This window comes from Brugia malayi (genome assembly GCF_000002995.4).
Source record: "Brugia malayi strain FR3 genome assembly, contig: Bm_v4_Chr3_scaffold_001, whole genome shotgun sequence".
Taxonomy (NCBI): Eukaryota; Metazoa; Nematoda; class Chromadorea; order Rhabditida; family Onchocercidae; genus Brugia; species Brugia malayi.
This window is the reverse complement of record NW_025062477.1, coordinates 10,471,838-10,491,633: the sequence shown is the minus strand read 5'-3', so window position 1 is coordinate 10,491,633 and position 19,796 is coordinate 10,471,838. Positions and strand designations below refer to the sequence as shown.

At 23.8% G+C, this 19,796-nt stretch overlaps 6 protein-coding genes across 6 annotated transcripts; 2 read left to right on the top strand and 4 right to left on the bottom strand.

Moving 5' to 3' along the window:
• Nucleotides 1–1,311: 1,311 nt before the first annotated feature.
• On the bottom strand, nucleotides 1,312–1,957 carry Bm10174 (Uncharacterized protein; the record flags this gene model as incomplete). The annotated part of the gene is made up of 3 exons (XM_043080772.1): nucleotides 1,312–1,418; nucleotides 1,575–1,655; nucleotides 1,873–1,957. 3 exons carry the CDS (start codon nucleotides 1,955–1,957, stop codon nucleotides 1,312–1,314), a joined length of 273 nt encoding a protein of 90 aa, XP_042936706.1.
• A 1,425-nt stretch (nucleotides 1,958–3,382) lies between these two features.
• Nucleotides 3,383–3,898, top strand: Bm516 (Uncharacterized protein; the record flags this gene model as incomplete). The annotated part of the gene is made up of 2 exons (XM_043080771.1): nucleotides 3,383–3,491; nucleotides 3,786–3,898. The coding sequence occupies 2 exons, from the start codon at nucleotides 3,383–3,385 to the stop codon at nucleotides 3,896–3,898; spliced, it is 222 nt and encodes a 73-aa protein (XP_042936705.1).
• Nucleotides 3,899–5,066: 1,168 nt separating this feature from the next.
• On the top strand, nucleotides 5,067–8,977 carry Bm1380 (Uncharacterized protein; the record flags this gene model as incomplete). Its single annotated transcript, XM_043080770.1, has 8 exons — nucleotides 5,067–5,114; nucleotides 5,973–6,078; nucleotides 6,861–6,877; nucleotides 7,447–7,512; nucleotides 7,751–7,829; nucleotides 7,975–8,003; nucleotides 8,549–8,655; nucleotides 8,833–8,977. 8 exons carry the CDS (start codon nucleotides 5,067–5,069, stop codon nucleotides 8,975–8,977), a joined length of 597 nt encoding a protein of 198 aa, XP_042936704.1.
• Nucleotides 8,978–10,935: 1,958 nt separating this feature from the next.
• Nucleotides 10,936–11,299, bottom strand: Bm17659 (Uncharacterized protein; the record flags this gene model as incomplete). The annotated part of the gene is made up of 2 exons (XM_043080769.1): nucleotides 10,936–11,017; nucleotides 11,277–11,299. The coding sequence occupies 2 exons, from the start codon at nucleotides 11,297–11,299 to the stop codon at nucleotides 10,936–10,938; spliced, it is 105 nt and encodes a 34-aa protein (XP_042936703.1).
• A 559-nt stretch (nucleotides 11,300–11,858) lies between these two features.
• On the bottom strand, nucleotides 11,859–12,633 carry Bm10175 (Uncharacterized protein; the record flags this gene model as incomplete). Its single annotated transcript, XM_043080768.1, has 3 exons — nucleotides 11,859–12,089; nucleotides 12,237–12,403; nucleotides 12,510–12,633. 3 exons carry the CDS (start codon nucleotides 12,631–12,633, stop codon nucleotides 11,859–11,861), a joined length of 522 nt encoding a protein of 173 aa, XP_042936702.1.
• Nucleotides 12,634–14,041: 1,408 nt separating this feature from the next.
• Nucleotides 14,042–18,985, bottom strand: Bm13491 (Uncharacterized protein; the record flags this gene model as incomplete). The annotated part of the gene is made up of 9 exons (XM_043080767.1): nucleotides 14,042–14,191; nucleotides 14,994–15,077; nucleotides 15,224–15,358; nucleotides 15,563–15,633; nucleotides 16,430–16,535; nucleotides 16,910–17,104; nucleotides 17,665–17,773; nucleotides 18,339–18,520; nucleotides 18,905–18,985. The coding sequence occupies 9 exons, from the start codon at nucleotides 18,983–18,985 to the stop codon at nucleotides 14,042–14,044; spliced, it is 1,113 nt and encodes a 370-aa protein (XP_042936701.1).
• Nucleotides 18,986–19,796: the final 811 nt, after the last annotated feature.

The following is a 19,796-nucleotide window of genomic DNA, read 5'->3' as shown; positions in this document are numbered from 1 at the left end:
TTTTATTTTTTGTTAATTATAAAAGCAAACTAACATCAATAATTCATGTGATAATACTTAAATAATACATCAATGTTTTCTAAAATGAAATAAAGAAACAAATGAATCAAAATAAAAACCAATGTTTATAATATCAGATTAAAATTATTGTATTTCGGATAATATTCATGCTGCTTTTACAAACATTTATTCATTTCAACTAATAAACAATGGGTATTTCAATCTTCAATTTTATTCTATCATTTTTTTTTTAAACAATTTTTTTATTCGTATCAATTTTACAATTGAAAAACATTTTATAACATATTGATATTATTATGTTTACACAACTATTTTATCACCAATGAAGTACAGTTCAGAATTATTTAAAAGTTTTCAAACTTCTAAACGGCAGCATAACATTTCAAATGAAATTTGCTATGTTACAATAATTTACAAAAAGTGCTGCTTATCATTTGTACTGCTCACCAATTAGTATATATTTCTATGAGTTTTAAATAATAGTTATAAAAATTACTTTTCATATCAACGAAATTTTTTATTTTATTTTAATGTTTTCATTTCAGATAGAACTTATTTCAGATGAATCTCTCCACGTATGTTATCATTTTCATTTGTATTGGTTTGATTTTTGGAAAAAAAGAAACCCACAAAAAAGGAATCAAAGGACTCACTAGCCGTAAATATCCCAACAAAAAAAAAAAACCTACACCCAAACAAAGTAAAAATTTTTTATAATGTGATAATAGTATCATTTACTAATTTGTATACAAAAAAAAAAAAAAAAAAAAAAAAAAAACAGTAAAAAGAATTATGGTGATGTATTTTTATTTGAATTTTAAATAAATTAAGATCAAATAGAATTAGAATAAATTTTGAAATGAATATGCAAATAAGACAAAATATAGCATTGGAATAGATTAAAATCAAAAATTTTCTAAATTGTTCGTTGTAAATATAAAAAAAAACAATAAGTGTAAAAAATAAAAAAAAATAATAAGTGAATTCATAAAAAGAAAATTTTGAAAATATTAACAAAAAGAAAATGATTTTTTTAGAATGCAAAGATAAATGGAAAGATTGCAGTCAGGTGATGCTATACGGTGATTGCTTTCGATTTCCGCATTATGCAGTGAGATTCTGCGCTAAATCTTGCAAAAAATGCAAATAACCAGATAGAATTTTTTTTTTTTCTAAATAAGTGTTAAAATTAAGCAAATTTTATAAATTTTAATCAGTTTCAATTTAATTAGTATAAATTTTGGTATAAAAATCAATTTAATCACTTGCACATTGCACATTTACATTTTCCTAATTCCATTTCATCAAGTTAACAGTATTTGTCATCAATAACAACGGTTTTTCTTCCAAAACAAATAATCTTCCATCTTTCATTGTGTCACAATTCGTCAGTGTTGCTGCAATCATTGTATTAAAATAATTATTCAAATTCATTCATTTCTTAATAAAAAGAAGCCAGCAAATGGAACTGAAAGGAATTATCAAATTAAATCTCCTTGAAATCATTCAAAATTTAATGACGCCTAAATTAATTCTTGATGAGATGAACATACATTCTTCTACTTGCATTGTCTCCATTAATAAATCATCATCCCATAACTTGTCAGCTCTATAATTTGTGACAACTTCAGCGGCTGAAATTGATGTTAGCGATTATTTGATTATAAGTAGAAACCTTTGAGATTTTAAATGATATACTATTTTCACTGCAAAAGTGAATATCAGTGATATTCATATTGAAATCGAACCCAGCCTGTTTTATTAGAAATCTAACTAAAGTGGTTAAAATGATGTAGAATACGAGATATATATATTTCGAGATTTTCATTTTAGTCGAAAAGAGGTGCATACCTACTCCTCCTGGTCCTACTGCCGCATTTTGTTGTCGATTAGCGCAAAAGATGATGAAAGCAAGATACACTATTAATCTTGCCATTTTTATTGCAATTTTGATATTTGCTAAAGTGCAGACTTCAATTTATTAATATATTTGATTGATCAACTACGAGATTATTTTGGCAAAATCCAATCCAAAACGATCTTATCGTTTTTATGAAATGCTCAACAGAAGGCTTAAATGATGATTTGTTTTTTAAATTTCATTCATTCTCGATTTTGACACTATACAAAGATCATTTCTCTACACTATTATTCCTTTTGCATATAATCAAGCTGTTATGTTAGTCCGCTAGTGTTTGCAGTATGCATGAAACAACAGTAATTAAAAAAGAATTTAAATAATAAACAATTAATTGTTCAAGTTAACTGTCACTCTATCAAGCATTCCATTTGTTAATTTAACAAATTTTTTCCCATAATTCATTATGATTACAAAAAGAAGTAAATTTATTCTTGAATAGTACATTACTCTGAGTATGATTTAGCATTGAAATTATCACTGATAAAAGTAATACTTAAAAGTATTTTTTTTTTAATTTTGAAGAAAAAATATAGAATGGCTGGACTAAAGACAATACTTTTTATATTTCAATAGCGGAATTCCTGAATGGAAACCTGTCTGATATCTGTAGATGGATTCAAACTATGTTTTTGCCCCAATTTTACATCTCTCGAATTGATTGGAAGGAAAAAACGAACAAATTGAATCGGATGAGAAATGAAATTTGTGACCAACAAGTTATTTTGTTCCCCCAACGATTATCACAATTTATCAGTAATCTTCTGTTATAAATTATAAACAACAACTATTTTTTGAAAATATTTAATTCTTAAATGCCTAAAATCAGATGTACTTTTTTCCAAATGTAATTTAAATTTCTTGCAAATTAAAAAAAAAAAAATCCTTACGATTTAAATTTTATAAAATAAATACGTGGAATTTTTTTTATAATTTAGGAAAGCAGTGCATGATTCATTTGAAATTAGTAGACAATTATTCACATCAGCTTTTTTAAATAAAAAATAAAACCAAAATCAAATCTCAAGTCTATAATGCATTTTCATGTTACCTTTACAAACATCAATTTCAACTAATAAATAATGGCAGTTCAAACTTTCAATTTCATTTCATCATTTTTTTTTTTTTTTTAAACAATTTTATTATCCGTATTAATTTTACAAGTGAAAAAGTATATTTCGCCATACAAATTTTATCACAAATTGACATCATTATGTTGACACAACTATTTCATTATCAGGGAAGTAAAATTCAGCTTCCCATCTCCCCACAAATTATTTAAATCTTTCAAACTTTTGACAGCAACATAACATCCACCCACCAATTAGTATATATCTATATGAGTTTTAAATAATACTCATAAAAATTATTCATTCATATCCACAAAAATTTTCAATCTTGATTATATTTTAGTGTTACCATTTCAGATAGAACTTATTTCAAATGAATCTATTAACGTGTACTATCATTTTTATTTGTATTGGTTTCATTTTTGGAGAAAAAGAAACCGATGCTAATGATAAAATCATCACTGAGACCGAAACTAATGGAAGTAAAAATTTTCTATCATATAAAAATAATTTCGTTCAATAATTTGTGTTTTATGTGATAATTTGTTAATTTTCGACGAAATTACAATATGCTGTAGTAATATCAATGATTTGCTTTATTATAGAATTAATTAAAAATAAATAAAATTTGATTATAGATTTGGGATGAATATGCAAATAAGTCAAAATATATTATTAAAATGGATTAAATCAAAGTCATTCTAAATTACATTATGCATTTATTATTTATTACTGAGAAATGATAGAAAATATTGATAAAAAAATGAAATTTTAAGAATGTGAAGATAAATGGAAAGATTGCAGTCAGGTGATGCTATACGGTGATTGCTTTCGATTTCCGCATTATGCAGTGAGATCCTGCGCTAAATCTTGCAAAAAATGCAAATAACCAGATAGAATTTTTTTTTTTTCTAAATAAGTGTTAAAATTAAGCAAATTTTACAAATTTTAATCAGTTTCAATTTAATTAGTATAAATTTTGGTATAAAAAAATCAATTTAATTGGTATAAAAATCAATTTAATTGGTATAAAAATCATATTTGATTAAAAAAAAAATCTTTCTGCTGAAGGAGAATGCATTACTAAGAAAACAACAATCATTAATTTATTTGCATTTATTGTTTACCATTATTTATTTATTAGCGCTTAAATTGATAAAAGACAAAAAAAGTTTTGTTCTATGCTTTTTTGCCATAAGATAATTTTATTAGAAATTAAGGATAGAAAAAAAAAAAAAGATTATGGTTTCATTGGAAATAATCAAATAACATTATTACAGTATTACTGCAATGCGTTTAATGCGACGAAGAAATAAACAATATGAGCAATAAGCAAATTCACTCGTCATTTTCATGAATGATTGAATGATTTTTTTCAAAATTTGATTATTTTATTGTAAAAGTGTAGAAATGAAATAAACGCAAAATTTACACTAAAGAAAATAAAAAAAAAAAAATTAATAAGGTTTTCAATAAGATTTTTATATTTCATTTCAAATATTTTTGGTCAAAATGCTATCAGTATTAAATGTTTATATTTGCGGATTTTCGATGATGCACACACACACACACACACACACACACACACACACACACACACACACACACACACACACACACACACACACACACACACACACACACACACACACACACACACACACACACACACACACACACACACACACACACACACACACACACACACACACACACACACACACACACACACACACACAAACACACACAACACACACAACACACACACACACACACACACACACACACACACACACACACACACACACACACACACACACACACATACACTTCAAATTTGTGAATCGAATTCGGTTAACCGCTAAAATGATTCCGTAAAAAAATATTGCATTTATTTGAAATTTAAAAAAAAAAAATTTCTAAATTTATTTAAAATGAAAATTTGCATATGAAATTTTTTTTTATTTATGGAAACATAAAAAAAAATATTTCAAGCATTTTCGGTCATTTTTCAGTATAAATTGTTTGAGAGACGGCTTAGTTCGTCTTTATTTACAATGCTCGTTGAATTTTATTTATTGTTTCCATCAAATATCACAATTTACGTAAGAAATTTTTCATTCTCTTCGGGAATTAAGCATAAAAAATTTCAGAATTACGTATAAACTTTTTTATGCAATCATTGTTTACTCTAAACATTTCAATTTGTACACAAAAAGACTTCCCTGCTTCTTAATTCATATATGCCTTAAAAATTTCATGAAAAAAAAGCAAGAATTGAAGACCTCAACAATTTACAAATCTGATATATGCAAAATGAAAATAAAATTCATTATTGAAAATGAAATTTAACATTTTAAAATTATTTTCATTTTTCATTTGATATTATAATGCATTTCATCCTGACGTAAAATGAAAAAAACTAAAATAAGGTAACAAAAATTAGTTAACTGATCCGAGAAATAGAAAATCACTGGTTGAAATCATTGACTGAAATTATATTTGAAGCTATAAGGTTTTTTATTAAAGATATATTTTAAACTTAACAAATATTAAAATTTGAAATCATTTAATTAAAATTGCATTCATCATTATTTGTCAGTTCATTTTCTCATCATTTCTACTTTTTTTTTTTGCCTAAATTTTCTAACAAAGTTTAAAAAAATCTAAAAAATTGTGAACGTCCAATTGTTCTTCCAAATGCTATCAGTGCTTGTAGTATAGCTTAGGATTCTCAAGATTTATAAAAAAAAATTAAAATTAGGGATGATTGATCGATTGATCTTTTGAAATAAACTGTGAAATAAAATTGATCAGACCGGATATAGCATGAAATATTCGTTATCATTTCAATAAGAATTTCTTTTTTTTTTTTATCAGTTATTCAATTTGAAATATTTTGAAATGAAATTAGAGGAAATTTTAAAAATCATCAAAAAAAAAAAAAAAATGCAAAATTTTAGGAAGCGCTATTTGCATGTTTACTCATTTTTGCTTCAATTGCAACATGTATGAAGAAAACGAAAAATAAACCAAAACCACAGGAAAGCATTGTGCTTGGAACAACTAGTTTGTTATTTTTTTTTCTCTCTCCCTCTCTCTCTCTCTCTATTTGTTTACTCTTCTCTCTTCTAAAAAATTTTTTAATAAATAAAAATTTCTTAATACTTTTTTTTTAATACTTTCTAAAAATTTTTTAATAAATAAATGAAAGTTATATTTATTCAACTTTATGCCTAAATTCTTTAGCAATAAATAGAATCACAATTTTTTTTTTAAGCCAATTATTATTATTATCATTTGGAAATGATAAAAAAATATAAAACAAGAAATACTAAATCCTTAACTATAACTAATAATTTGATAATTTTAAAGACTTCAACAATATCATAAAAATTATTAATTATTTAAGAGATTTTATGAAATAAAGACAAAAATAAATTAATTGCATTTTATATATAAATTAAAGTTTGTTTAACTATAAGTTTTTAGAATGATCGAAAAATTGCATTCCTACAGAATTTAGTGTTCTGTTAACCAGTTTATTTTGAAATGTTGTTAAATAGCAAATTTTAAACTTTTGGTTTAATTTTTAATTTTTTTATATGATATAATAATTTAATAAGATTTTTCACTATCTAATTATTTTAAATATAATTTCACTTTCTTAGAAATTAATAATGTTATAAATCTCTTTTAGTCGCTGATTTTTAATAATAATTATTTTACAGAAGCTGCAAGTGTTAATTGTAAATCTTGATGTTTTATTTTAATTTTACGAATTATTTTCCTTTTTCGTTTCTTTTTTTTTTTTTAAATTATTAAATATAATTAATGATTTATTTTTTCAGTTGATACAAAAAATGATGTAAGTTTTACCGTTTTATGAAATATTTTCAGTCGAAAAATAATGCAATAAAAAATTTAGGATAATCAGGTAGCCGGGATAGAGGTGATAGGTGGTGGTGATTAACTAAGAATTGATATGGAATATAAAAGCTTATCTAATTTTTATTAACAATATCAACAATAATAACAAAAATAATAAATAACAATGACGAAAACAACAACTAATACTATAATTATGATAATAATAATAATAACAATATTGGTAAATTTATTAACAATAACAATGACAACAACTAATAAAATAATTATGATAACAATGATAGTAAAAACAATGGTAACAATAATAATGATAATTTATATGAAATCTGAAACGTTTAAAATTTCAAAAAAAAAAGAATTGTGAAAATTTTAACATTCCTACATTTTGCATATTTTTACTAATTGCTTTTTGTAAGATTAAATCAAAATAGTTGAAAATTTATTGCTTTCATCTATTTTAACAAATTGAGAGAGGTATAAAAAAAAAAAAAAAATAATAAATAATTTTGTAAAATTTTATCAAACAACAAAAATTGGTGATAATTACAGAGTAAGCAGCAACAAAGTTTTCCAAAAATACTAGTGGAAAAGCATGACGGCAAGCCATCACCAGATGTATTTTATTTTATTTGTTTAAAATTTATTTCTTTTAAAGAAAAAGAAAACAAAATAGCTGAAAAAAAATTATTGCAAATTGATATTCTAAACTTTTTTTAATGCTTAAATATTAAATTTATAGAATATAAAAGGCAAAGAAGTGAAAAAAGATAAAAATTTTAAAAATTTCATTTATAATTATGCATTATATAACAGTTAATCAGTTTTCGTCTTTTTTTTTTTAAATTTATTTAAGAAACCAAATGTTGAAAAAACATTATTAATTGAATTTGAACGTGAAAATAACCAACTAAACAAATCTCATACAAGCAAAAGTAAGTTATTTCAAAAGTTTATTTGCATATTTTATGCTTCTAAAATTACATTTTATTTCTCATTTTAAATATAAAAGAATTTTGATGAAACAAAAAACAAAAGTCATAAAACCGAACTATTAATTAATATAATTGATATTTTTAGTTGAGAAAGAAACAGCAGCTGATAATCAGGTAGCAAAATACTTTTTAAATCTTATTAATAAATTTAAATTTAATTCATTTCAATGTTTACAAATTATAATTGCTAAGAAAAAGAAAAAACAACTGCTATATGATAAATATTATCATAGAGTAAAAAGTGTAAAAGTAATGAATGAATTAGCAAATTGTTTTCTTGAGATCATTACCACTCTTGAATAATATTGAAATTAGCATAAAAATACAATTTCATTTCACATATAACATTTATATATAATTAAATATTTTAAAGCACATTGTGAAGTATTATAAACAATACTATAAATAAAAAAAAAACTAAAAAATAAAACTATAAAAAAAAAGTAAAACTTAAAAAAAAAATGAAGCTACAACCATAAATTAATTTACTGAAGCAATTTATACTTTAAATAACAAAACCAAATACTTTTCTTTTTTTTGTTTTTATTTCTTCATCGTCTCTTCTTTGATTTTGCACTGAATTTACGTGAAAATAATAATTAGAACTTAAATTAGCTTTTAAATTACAATTTCATTTTACATCTAATTAAATAATTTAGAACTTAGAATTGTGCAAAACACAAATAGCAACAATAGATACAAGTGTAAAAAGTGAGAAAACACAACTGGAAATACCGAAAGAAGTAGATGAAGCACAAGCACAGAAGTATTGCTTTTCCATTGTTGTTTTTCTTTCCTTTAATTGAAATTATTTAAGTAAAACCATTGAGTATATAAGTAAATAAGTATTTATTCTGAAAATCGAATAAGATTGTCATAAGAAGAGGAAAAAATAGATAATATATGTCATTTGAAATGAAGAAAAGAATAAAGTAATTTCTAGATCAATGGAAAGCTCAAAAATTCCAAGTTCTGGAAAATCGGAAAGAAATCAGAAAGATGAATTAGTAACTGTTAAAGCGGAAACGGATTCTCATGCAACATCAAGACAGGAAGAAAGTTCAACAAAAGAAAATCCGATAATATGAACATTTTTGAGTGATAAATAACAAAATAAAAAATTAACACAGTAATAAATAGGAAAAAAAAATGATGATGGAAATAATTACGAACTAAAAAATTATAACTTTAATAATTGATATGAAAATTTTATAAATTGTCAATTTGTAAATTAAATATTTAAAGAGATCATTGAACAGTTTGTTTCGCATATTTCACATTTATGAACAATAATTTTTTTTTCCGTAAGAAAAGTCTAAATTATCAATGATAATTTTATCAGTTTGTAAACCTTCATTATTTGAAATAACTTTATCAATCAACGATATCTTTATCAATGTATAAACATTATCAACGATAAGCACAGTTATCATAATGGTTTACTAATATCTGATGGTAGCTTTACGATTACGAGTGATAAAAGAATGTAAACAGTGGTTTATTTCTTCTCTTTCTACTAGATTTATTAATTTTTAATAGTAGAATAAATTTACCTTTTTAAAAAAAAAAAATAAAAATAAAAATTCGATTTTGCATAAATTACTTAATACGTATTACATTACAAAGAAAATTTTAGTTGTATTTAATTATACATTCAATTAAGCAAACTTATTAATTAATTAACTAGCAAGTTATTTGCTAAATATTTTTATTAAAATGTTTAAATATTTATTAATTTTAATCTAATAGGTTAAATTTTTTGAATGAAGTATAACATTGTATTAATTTTCTCAAATTAAATTTGTTATAAATACAAAAAAAAGCTTGTATATTAAATTGGGAAATAAGTTTTAATAATATCAAATTTTATTTTAATTAAGTGTTAAAACTTTTGAAAAATATCAGTTCATCAAAAAAGTAAATATTTTTAACTTAATTGATTATTTTATAGGCATTTCTTGGGTGTTGGTCATGTACGGTTTGGTCATTTCACGGTAATAATAATAAAATAAACTTTAAAAAACTTGATTATTAAAGTTGTGAACAATAATTCAGTAGTAAAATTAATAAAATTTTTAAATAGTCATGGATTTAATTCATTTTTACAAACAAAATTAATTTTTAAATCAAATTAAAATTTTGTTTTTTATGGAAATTTTACAAATCGTAAGAATCTTTGTATGTTGAACAAGTAAAAAAGTTCAAAGATTATCAAATTTAATTTTAATTAAGTGTTAAAACTATTTTAAAAACATTAAAAACAATAGACATTTTCAATCAATTTAATTGATTATTTTATATACATTTCTCACTACAATTTTGATAATTATTTTTTTACAAAAATCTATTGCTGTTATTATCAAAAATATTATTTGCATAAATCTAAAAGTTTATGTCTGATGGATATATTAACGAACAGAATTCATTTTAGAAATGAAAATAAATTGGAAATGCTAAAACAATGTAAACAATTTATCATTTTATCACTTATTGTCATTACAATGTTTACATTTTTTATAGAATCTATTATTATTATTTCTAAAAATGATAGCAAAATAAAATTTTACGTAGAGGTCATTTGTTGGATAAAAATGAATTGAATTTGAATTAACATTTCTCAGGTTTATTAGCATTCTACTCTAATTAAAAGAAAAACTATAAATTAACCATGACCCGTGACCTTCTCCATTTATGAATACCGAAAGGCAACCTGCATGGTATTCTCACCAATTCAATTGCTGGCGATAAAAGTTTCATTGGTATTTTTACTGTTATAACTTCTCAACTTTATTAGCACTCCACTTTAACTGAGCTTTGTTTAAAAGGAAATGTAAGTATAAATTAATCTCATTAGTTTAGTGCTTAATAAGAAGGAATGACGAAGCATTAAATATGAAAGAATGTCAACTTCTCACTAAATTGTCGCATTTTCGCTGCACAATCAATCCTCTGGTGGAAGTGTCACATCGGATGAACTGTTGAATTAAGGAATATATCGAATCGAATTCGTCTAAACATATTAAATTTCTCTTTTGGTTTGATTCCTTTAAAATCCTCTGAAGAATCGTTCTTTCCCAGCGCTGAATGTCATCTCTAGGTCAATTGCTTGTGACCTTTGTTTTGTTGACCTGACATATTATTCCGTGTACTGATGCTTACATGAACTTCAACGTGTCATTTCATTCCAATTGTTAAGAATGTCTTTTTGAAATTTTTGAAATTCCAAAAATGTTTTGCGGAAGAAGAAAATGAAAGATTTCAACAAAATTTAACATTTCGATACAATCTTCTTGTAAAAAATGAACAAAAAATTATATTTGCTTCGAAATTTTCAAAATTTATTAAAATTAATAATTATTTATATTAGTGTAAATTTAATAAAATTACCGTGCAATAATACATTTACACATATTTCTCGTAAATAATAAACCAAAGTCCCTTACGCTTTTTCGAATATATGTTCAATCCTTTCACCTTTAATTAACCATTTTTCCGCTTTCTATTTTTATTTATTATGAACGAAATTGCTGAAATTAAAAAAATTACAAAAAATGATAATTCAACATGCTTTATCAGTGCATGCGTGTCATTTTTTAAAAATTTGTTTTTTCCTTTTTACTTATTTCATTTGAAATTTTTTTTTTTTGAGAAAAGTTTCTATTTCATTAAAAAAAAAAAAAAAAAACAGAATGGCTGAGTATTAAATAAAAAATGATTTGCGAAAAAAAAAAATCAATGGTTTTTAAAGAAATAAAAAAAGAAAATATTTTTTCGTTTGTTTCCAGTATAAAATTTAATGTATATATATTCAATTTGATTTTAATATATAATTTTTTCTAGATTTTAACATAAAATTTTCAATTTAATAAAACTTATTTTCGTTGCCATTTAATGCAATTAGTTTCATTTTTTATCATATAATAAATTGCAATCATATTTTATCATATAATCTCTGATATCAGTTAGATATCACTCACTATCACCATCATCTTCATTCAACTGCTTATTAATCTCTTTTAATTTAATTTCAAGTCCTTTCATCTTCATAAGAAGCTTCTGACGTTCCTTCTCGCGAACATTCTTTTCACATCCAAGCTGTAATCGCTGTTCATTGAGTTTTTTCTCTTTTGATTGGCATAATTTCTCCAATTTTAGTCGTCGAATCTTCTCATTGTTCAATTCGATTAGTGTTGCTACATACTAAAAGAGAGGATATTATGAAAGGTAAATGATAAGACTTTGATATTATCAATAGCTTTCATAATCACTTTTATAAGTCATAAGCTTCATTCCATTCAAATAGCAAAGAAATTAAGAGTAGGAGATGAAAAATTAATAATAATTAACTTTTTCAGTTATGTTATTGCCTTCCTTATCAAACATTGGCGGAAATTTTTTTTTCACCGAAAGCAATTGTAACTTTATGTTAAATAATTCCGCTTTAAGTCGTTTGTTTTCATCCAAAACTCCAATGGTATCTTCGTAAATAAGGCGATGAGGAAATGATAGCGAACCTAAATTTTTCAACAAATGAAGCGATATTTTAGAAAGGATTATGAAACTTATTAGCATTCACATTTTAATTAAAGACAAAAAAAAAAAACAAAATTGTAGATTAACCTTCACTGAGAGTTACTGCGACCCTTTTGTGTTCATGAATATCAGGAAGGGAAATCGATTTTTCCACTTTTGTGACCTTCGGACAGTCTCGACTGTTGTTAATCTCGAAATTACACTTCCCCATATTACTACTCTCAAATACTATCCTAAAATTATTTATAATTTTTGCTATTTGCTTCCTGATGCTTTCACGACAAAAGTGGAAAGCGAACCAAACAACAATATCCTTCCTATATTGGCGACCTATATTAGCGACATTGTCCAGCAAAATGAACGACAAAATACCATACTAGCTGCTGACTCATACTAACTAATCGTTGACTCATTCCTGTCACTGAATCAAACAGTAATATTCGTTGACAATGAATGAGCACAATTCAGTCTAAGTAAAGTTCAATGCAAATAACTGAGATGTAAGGAATTTACGGTAAACTTATGCAAATTTTTGTGATCACTTTGGGCATTTAACATTTCCAAATAATTTAAAAATTAAATTGAAAAATCAACCGCAAATAATGAGAAAATAACAGGAATGAAGGCAATGATTGCTGGTAATTTCCTATTTAATATTTGAAGAAATGGCGAAAATCATCAAAACAGAAACTTCTGGAAAATATTCAAATTTTGAATGAAATCGTTTGAATTATTCTTCTGCTTTTGCATCAGAATTTTGTTTCTTAATTAATTTGCATTTATATTAAACTAATTTATTTGTGTTAAGTTTTTATTAAACTTAATTTGTATTCAATTTGTTTGAATTGTATTTTTACATTCATATTAAACTTAATATAAATGTATATATTAAAGAATAATAATAATTCATATCAAATTAATTAACTTAATCTTTCTAATTTTAGTTTCCTTTTCAGGAAATTGTCTTTTTCTTTGCTTTAATCGAAATGAAATGACTGCTTTTCTTTATATTACATATATTATCAAGAAATGTTATTTCGAATGATAACTTTCCATGCTGTGAAAGCCGATGAACAATTATGAAATAATAACAGTAATGATAATAATAATAATAATGATAATGATAATAATAATGATGATGATGATGATAATAATAATAACAATAATAATAGTAATAATAATAACAAATCAATTAAATATTTAAATGTACGAAACATTGATATTATTGCATCACTAATCACTGCATTATTCATTACTGATAGCATTTTTTCCATGTAGCATTAACAGATCTTTTTTTTGCAATATCTTTAATAAATATATTCAATTACAAAAAAAAAAAAAAAAAAAAATAATAAAATAATAAAACAAAAAAAAAAAAAAAAACACAGAAAATATTGTAAAATTGAGGAAAAACTATTAATTATTAATTCCTTTTCAGAGAAAATTTTCTAACTTGCTTTATGAAAAAAAAAAAAAAAAAAATGATAAGTAATAAAAAATATTTATTTGAAGAATAGCTGTTAAAATATCAAAATGAAACGAATTACTACACTTAAACAGCAATCATAAATATTGATTTGTGATTTTTCGTTTTTTGTTCATCAATTAACAACAATTTGTTATTCAGGAAAGGCAGCCGAATTGACGGAATTATTATGTACGAGACCGCAAATTGTGAGTTTCCATTCTTCCGGAAAACTTTCATTGCAAAATTCTTCCAAACAATCAATAATGCTTGGTATTTCATACGGTTTGCACCATTTCAATGTCTAAAATAAGAAATAATTTAGCTGAAAATTATATCAAATAATTCGACGATTAGATGATTAGATGAATTTTTATCATTGATAAAATTGTTACCAAAGAAAACTTTGTGCAACAAATTTGGGACGAAAATATTTTGAGGTTTGAATTTGCATATTTAAATTGTAATCAAAATCGAATCCTACGAATCAGTTGTTAGCCTTATTGTTACTTAGCAAGAAATTAAAATAATGTAATAAATGTTATCAAATTAATGAAATAAAACATAATTGTCAGTAGTAATTAACTCAAAAGAGTTGCAATAATTATTGAAAATACGAGAAAAGTTAATTATAGGAAAGAATTATCAAAAATTGAAGATATTTTGTACTAAAAGTTGGCATTTCTTGCATGTGGGGAAGAAAAAGGGATAGTTAAGAAAATATGGGTAAAAGGATGAAATAAAAATGGAGAGAAATAAAATTACTGGTCCTTCAAACATTCCGGATTGCAATTTTTTTTTTTTTTTAAATGTAATTGTTTATTATTTAGATCTATTCAGTAATATTTCCAGAACATCATTTTTAGGACAAATTCTCATCAATTTCTGAAAATGATTTTCATCCATTTGCGGAACAGTGGCATGCTGTTTAAATGATCAATAAGATGACCTGCTGTGTCATGTAAAAATAAATTTTGTAAAATCAATCTGTCTACTTAAATAAATATCCAAAAATTATTCCATTTCTGATATCAGTACTAAAATAATTCTCATCGGTTTTTTATCTTCGATTACCCTATTTAACGAATTCGAGAAATGAAATTTACCATAGAACAGAATGTTTCCGGTAAAATATTTTTGGTTAAACGATTTATCAAACTGACAACAAATTTATGCATCCATGTCCTGCACTGAAAAAAGAAAATGAATTGATCTATGAACAATATAAAATAATTAGAAATGTAATTTAATTTAATTCATTGAAAAGATTTTAAAGGAAAGAGAAAAATATGACTGTTAGAGTTATGGAATTTTTATTGAAATTTTTACAACAAACATGAGTGTAATTAATTCCATTCCAATAAAATTTTGATGGAAATAATCGACTAGCTTCTAAGCAAATTTTATGCAAATAAAATTCGATCCAATTGTGAATATAATCCATTACAGCTTGATTTAATAAGATACGATTCTGAAAAATGTTTATAACTCAGTTAAGCAGTAAATTTAGAAAGTTAAAAATTTCAATAGAATTAAAATTTCAAGATTAATTTATAAAACATTACTTAAGGTATATTCATTAATGCTATTAGCTTATATATATATAAATTTTAGAATATTATATTTCACCTTTATAGGCATTCCTGGTTTTTTTCGAAAAAAAAAAAAAGAAAACCTCAACATATGTCGTTGTAGCCATACAAATGTTGCATTGGGCGCATTTTGCAGCAGGCGTTATTGATAATGCTTCAAATTAAATGTAGAAACAAAAGATGTAGTAATTTCAAAGTTTTGATTTTCTTTTTTTTAACAAATATAATAAATTTTTGGCTTTTAAATTTTTTGAAATTTAAGAGTATTAATAAATTACTTTCTCTTCACAGTTAATGCTTATTTCACTCCTCAATTATTTAATATAACGCATATGCGTGTAGTCTTTCTTTCTTTCTCTCTCTCTCTCTCTGTATCTCAATTTTCTTTTCAATTTATCAAAATTCAACAGGTAAAATTAGGAATAATACCAAAAAACAGTGATATTTTAGAGTTCGGTGAAGCCAAAGGTCAAAAAAGTTTTTTTTTTTTAAAAAAAAAAAGTTTGCATTGCTACCAAATAGAATGTCCTAAAACTATTATAGATTAAAAGGACAGAGTGATCTAAGATATTCGAAATTCTTTCAAAAACAATGCTCATATCATTTGCTTATTTTACAATGAATGAATAAATAAGCAAATTTGAAGTTTGTTATATTAGTGAAACATTTTTCAGTTCATTTTATTAATCGACTGATATTATCAAATCAGTACGATTAACTTTTAATTAAGTGTCATTGTAGCTTAAAAACTGTCATCCATTTATCTTCTCTCATTCTTTCATCGCTTTTTTCAATAATATTTTTGGTCTTCGTCCTATCACATATATTATCAGTCACTGAGAAATAGTTAAAATTCAAAAAAGAATTTTAATTAATTTTATTTAATTATCCAAATTAATAAATGTATTGATTATTAACTGCAATTAGTTACTAATTATATAAATTTATACCATTTGTTTTGTAATAATGATAACAATCTGGTATCAATCCTGAACAAATCGTTTCAATAGCAGGTATATGAGTAAGAAAAAATTGATAAAGTATTTGCTCGGTGTACTGTAAAGAAGTTCTAATTTTATGTTTTAAAATATTTCTTCGTTGTAAAATTTTACTGTAGATTATGAGAAAGAATGATAATTAAACAATTCTTTTTGAGAAAGAATGATAATTGAACAATTCTTTTTAAAATGTAAGTTATTACTGAAAAGCATATTTATTACTTTAAAGTAATATATCACTTTCAATTAATTATGGTACTATTATATAAAGCGTATTCAGTTCCTTCTTATACTATGATTATGATTAGCAATTTTTCTCTGATACTGTATATGCTATCATTAGGATATCACTGTAATGGCCATAATATTATAAAATAAATGATACTAAGATTAATCGACGATTATGCTTAGCAATTTTTCTTTGATACTTACAGTGAATCCTGCAGAATTTGTTGAAAAAAGAATGCTTTTAACTTTTGCAAGCATACGATCACATATGGAACATAGCGGTAAGCCATGATTAATTATGAATAGTGAAAAAAATGATTTTAATTGTGGCATAGTTACTGTCGTAATATTGTGGAATTCTGGTCCTTCACAAGTGTCTCTTGAATTTGATAAATAGCTCTGAAATTAGAAATTGTTAATTTTTGGCTAAAATAATAGTAATAATAACAATAATAATAATAATAATAGCTATGAGACTATTGCACATAAATAATTTATCCTTATTAAACAATGATACAGTTAATAATTTTTCCTTATTAATTCAATAAATTTCTGGTATCAAATTTCGAAAATGTGATAAAACCTCAACTTTGCAATACGGTCTTTATCTCAAAATAACTCAACAAAACGTATAAATATACTTATTAATATTATCGATTATTGTTTTTAAATCATATTTTTTTAATATGGAATCCAATCATTTGTTTGTATGTACACAATAAATAATTCCTTATTCATAGATATTAATTTAATGAATTCTATGCAAAAAATAACTTTGATAGATATTTTTTTTTTTTATTTCTGCAATCTATGATTTGCTAATTTACTACCAAAATCTTAATAATATTATTTAATTGTGATTTGTACTTCCAAAATATAATGTATACAATTTTTTAATTTTTAATAATATTTCAATGAATAAAATTGGTCAAAATTCTCAATTAAAATTTCAAACTTACATGCATTTCATTGATCCAATTAACCAAAGGAAGTATACCATCATTACTATAATAATAATTATTATCATTATTATTATCGGTATCACCGCTATTGCTGCTACTATCAGAACTGGAATAATCATTGGTGGTGTTAAAATTTAAGTTCCATTAAAACGTGAAATGGAAATGGATATACTGAAATCAACAATAATATTAATAAAACTTATTCATGCATATCTCCTCATAGTTAAGTATTTACTGATGTTTAAGTTCTCATATTCTCATTTCTTATTATCAAGTACTTTAATATGTTATAAATATATGCAAGGCTGACAATTAATAGTTGCAGTTTAGGAAAATATGCTAATTGTTAACTTATTAAGAAAGGATTTTAATATTAATTTAAATTTGATAGTCTTAGATGATTATGTTAGCAAATTTTGGTATAAAATTCATCCTTTCCTTTCTGGTTTAAATCAATGATAGTTTAAATTAATAAGTTTAGGTTAACTTCAATTAAAATAACAATTTAAACTAATAATTTAGAACTAACACCAACAATTATAAGTTAATTTTATCTCATTTTCATGCCATTGAAGCATTAATTATATTTGTATTTAAGATAATTTCAAATCTTTACTAAGCAAAATATATAATTAATTTCAATTAATGAATAGTAAAAGTATGCAACAAACGCTGAACAAGTGGATGGATTATATTTTGTGGTGGTAAAATTAAATATTGAAATTGAATTTTGCTTTAACAATAAGGCCCGAATATGTTGCTTTTGACGCTTATATTCGTCAATTAGTAATTCATGTTTAATTTGTTGCAAAAATTTACGACCTTTTTCTAATTCATGATAGCATCGTTTAACCTAAAATTTATACAAATGAATGATAGAAATTATTGTTCAACTCTTCAGTATTTGATTTTTTTTTTTAAATTCAAATTTGAACAAATTTGAAGCTATAATTAGAGGATATAATTTTACTAAAATTTCATTTATTTCTAAAAATTTCCATATCATTTCAGGAGGAAAAAAAATTATTTGAGAGATGTTACGATAAGCGTTATTGAATGTAATTACAATAAAATATAAATTTTGGAATTTTCAAATTCTTATGCTTATTTCTAAATTTCTATATCAATAATTTTTCACTGTTCTAAATGTTTAAAAGGAAAGAAAAAGACTTGAAATAGTTTAAAATTGTTAACAATTGTAAAATTTATTTCTGTCACACTGATTAAATTAACAAACCGAAAACAAACGAGCATTACTGATTGTCAAATGACCAAAACTCTGCAGTAGTAGCGTAGTAGTAACGATAGTACTAATCATTGAAGTGACTGTAATTAGTCTTTAATTAACATAACAATGTGACATCCACTATCACTCATGTGACATCCACTATCACTCATGATAACTCTTATCACTTTATTATCATCTAATTAAGTGTTTCATTAGATTAGTAAATAAAATGTATTGCAATATAGCATTGGCACTTCATATAATCATTAAATGGTTACACTCCTCTTCATAATATCCTAGTCCAATCAAATTTATCAAAATTTACTTCTCATCTGATAATGATATCATTGAAGAATGTAAATAAGGTATTATGGAAATTTTCAAAACAAATTGAAAGCATTGATTGCTTAAAGGACAAAACTCAAATCATAGTCGTATTTGAATTAATAGCCAAATTTAAATGAAATGATTCGAAAAAAAGAAATGTTTTGCAGTATTTTCAAGGGAAAAAATTCTGGAATTTATGTAAATTTGTTATGGTTCAATTACAAGTAATTAACTGTTTGATAAGATCTGCAATAATTTGAAAATTATGTGAATATTATTGAACAAAATAAAAAACTATTCATCTTTTTATTTCACAGTGTACACATCCAATAATTGATAAGCGTCAAAGAATATCAAAAGACTAAAAATATTTGGAATAAATATGGCAATTTGTATAAGAAATGAATAAAAATTAATATTTGCATTATCAAGAATAATAGACATTATATGATATGGTGATATACAATTGATTAAATATGATTGCAAAAAAGTCAGAGAAAGAAAAAAAAATTATACTTAAAAAATGAATGAAAAAAGATATTTTAATCATTTTAATTTAAAATTGTATCAAAAG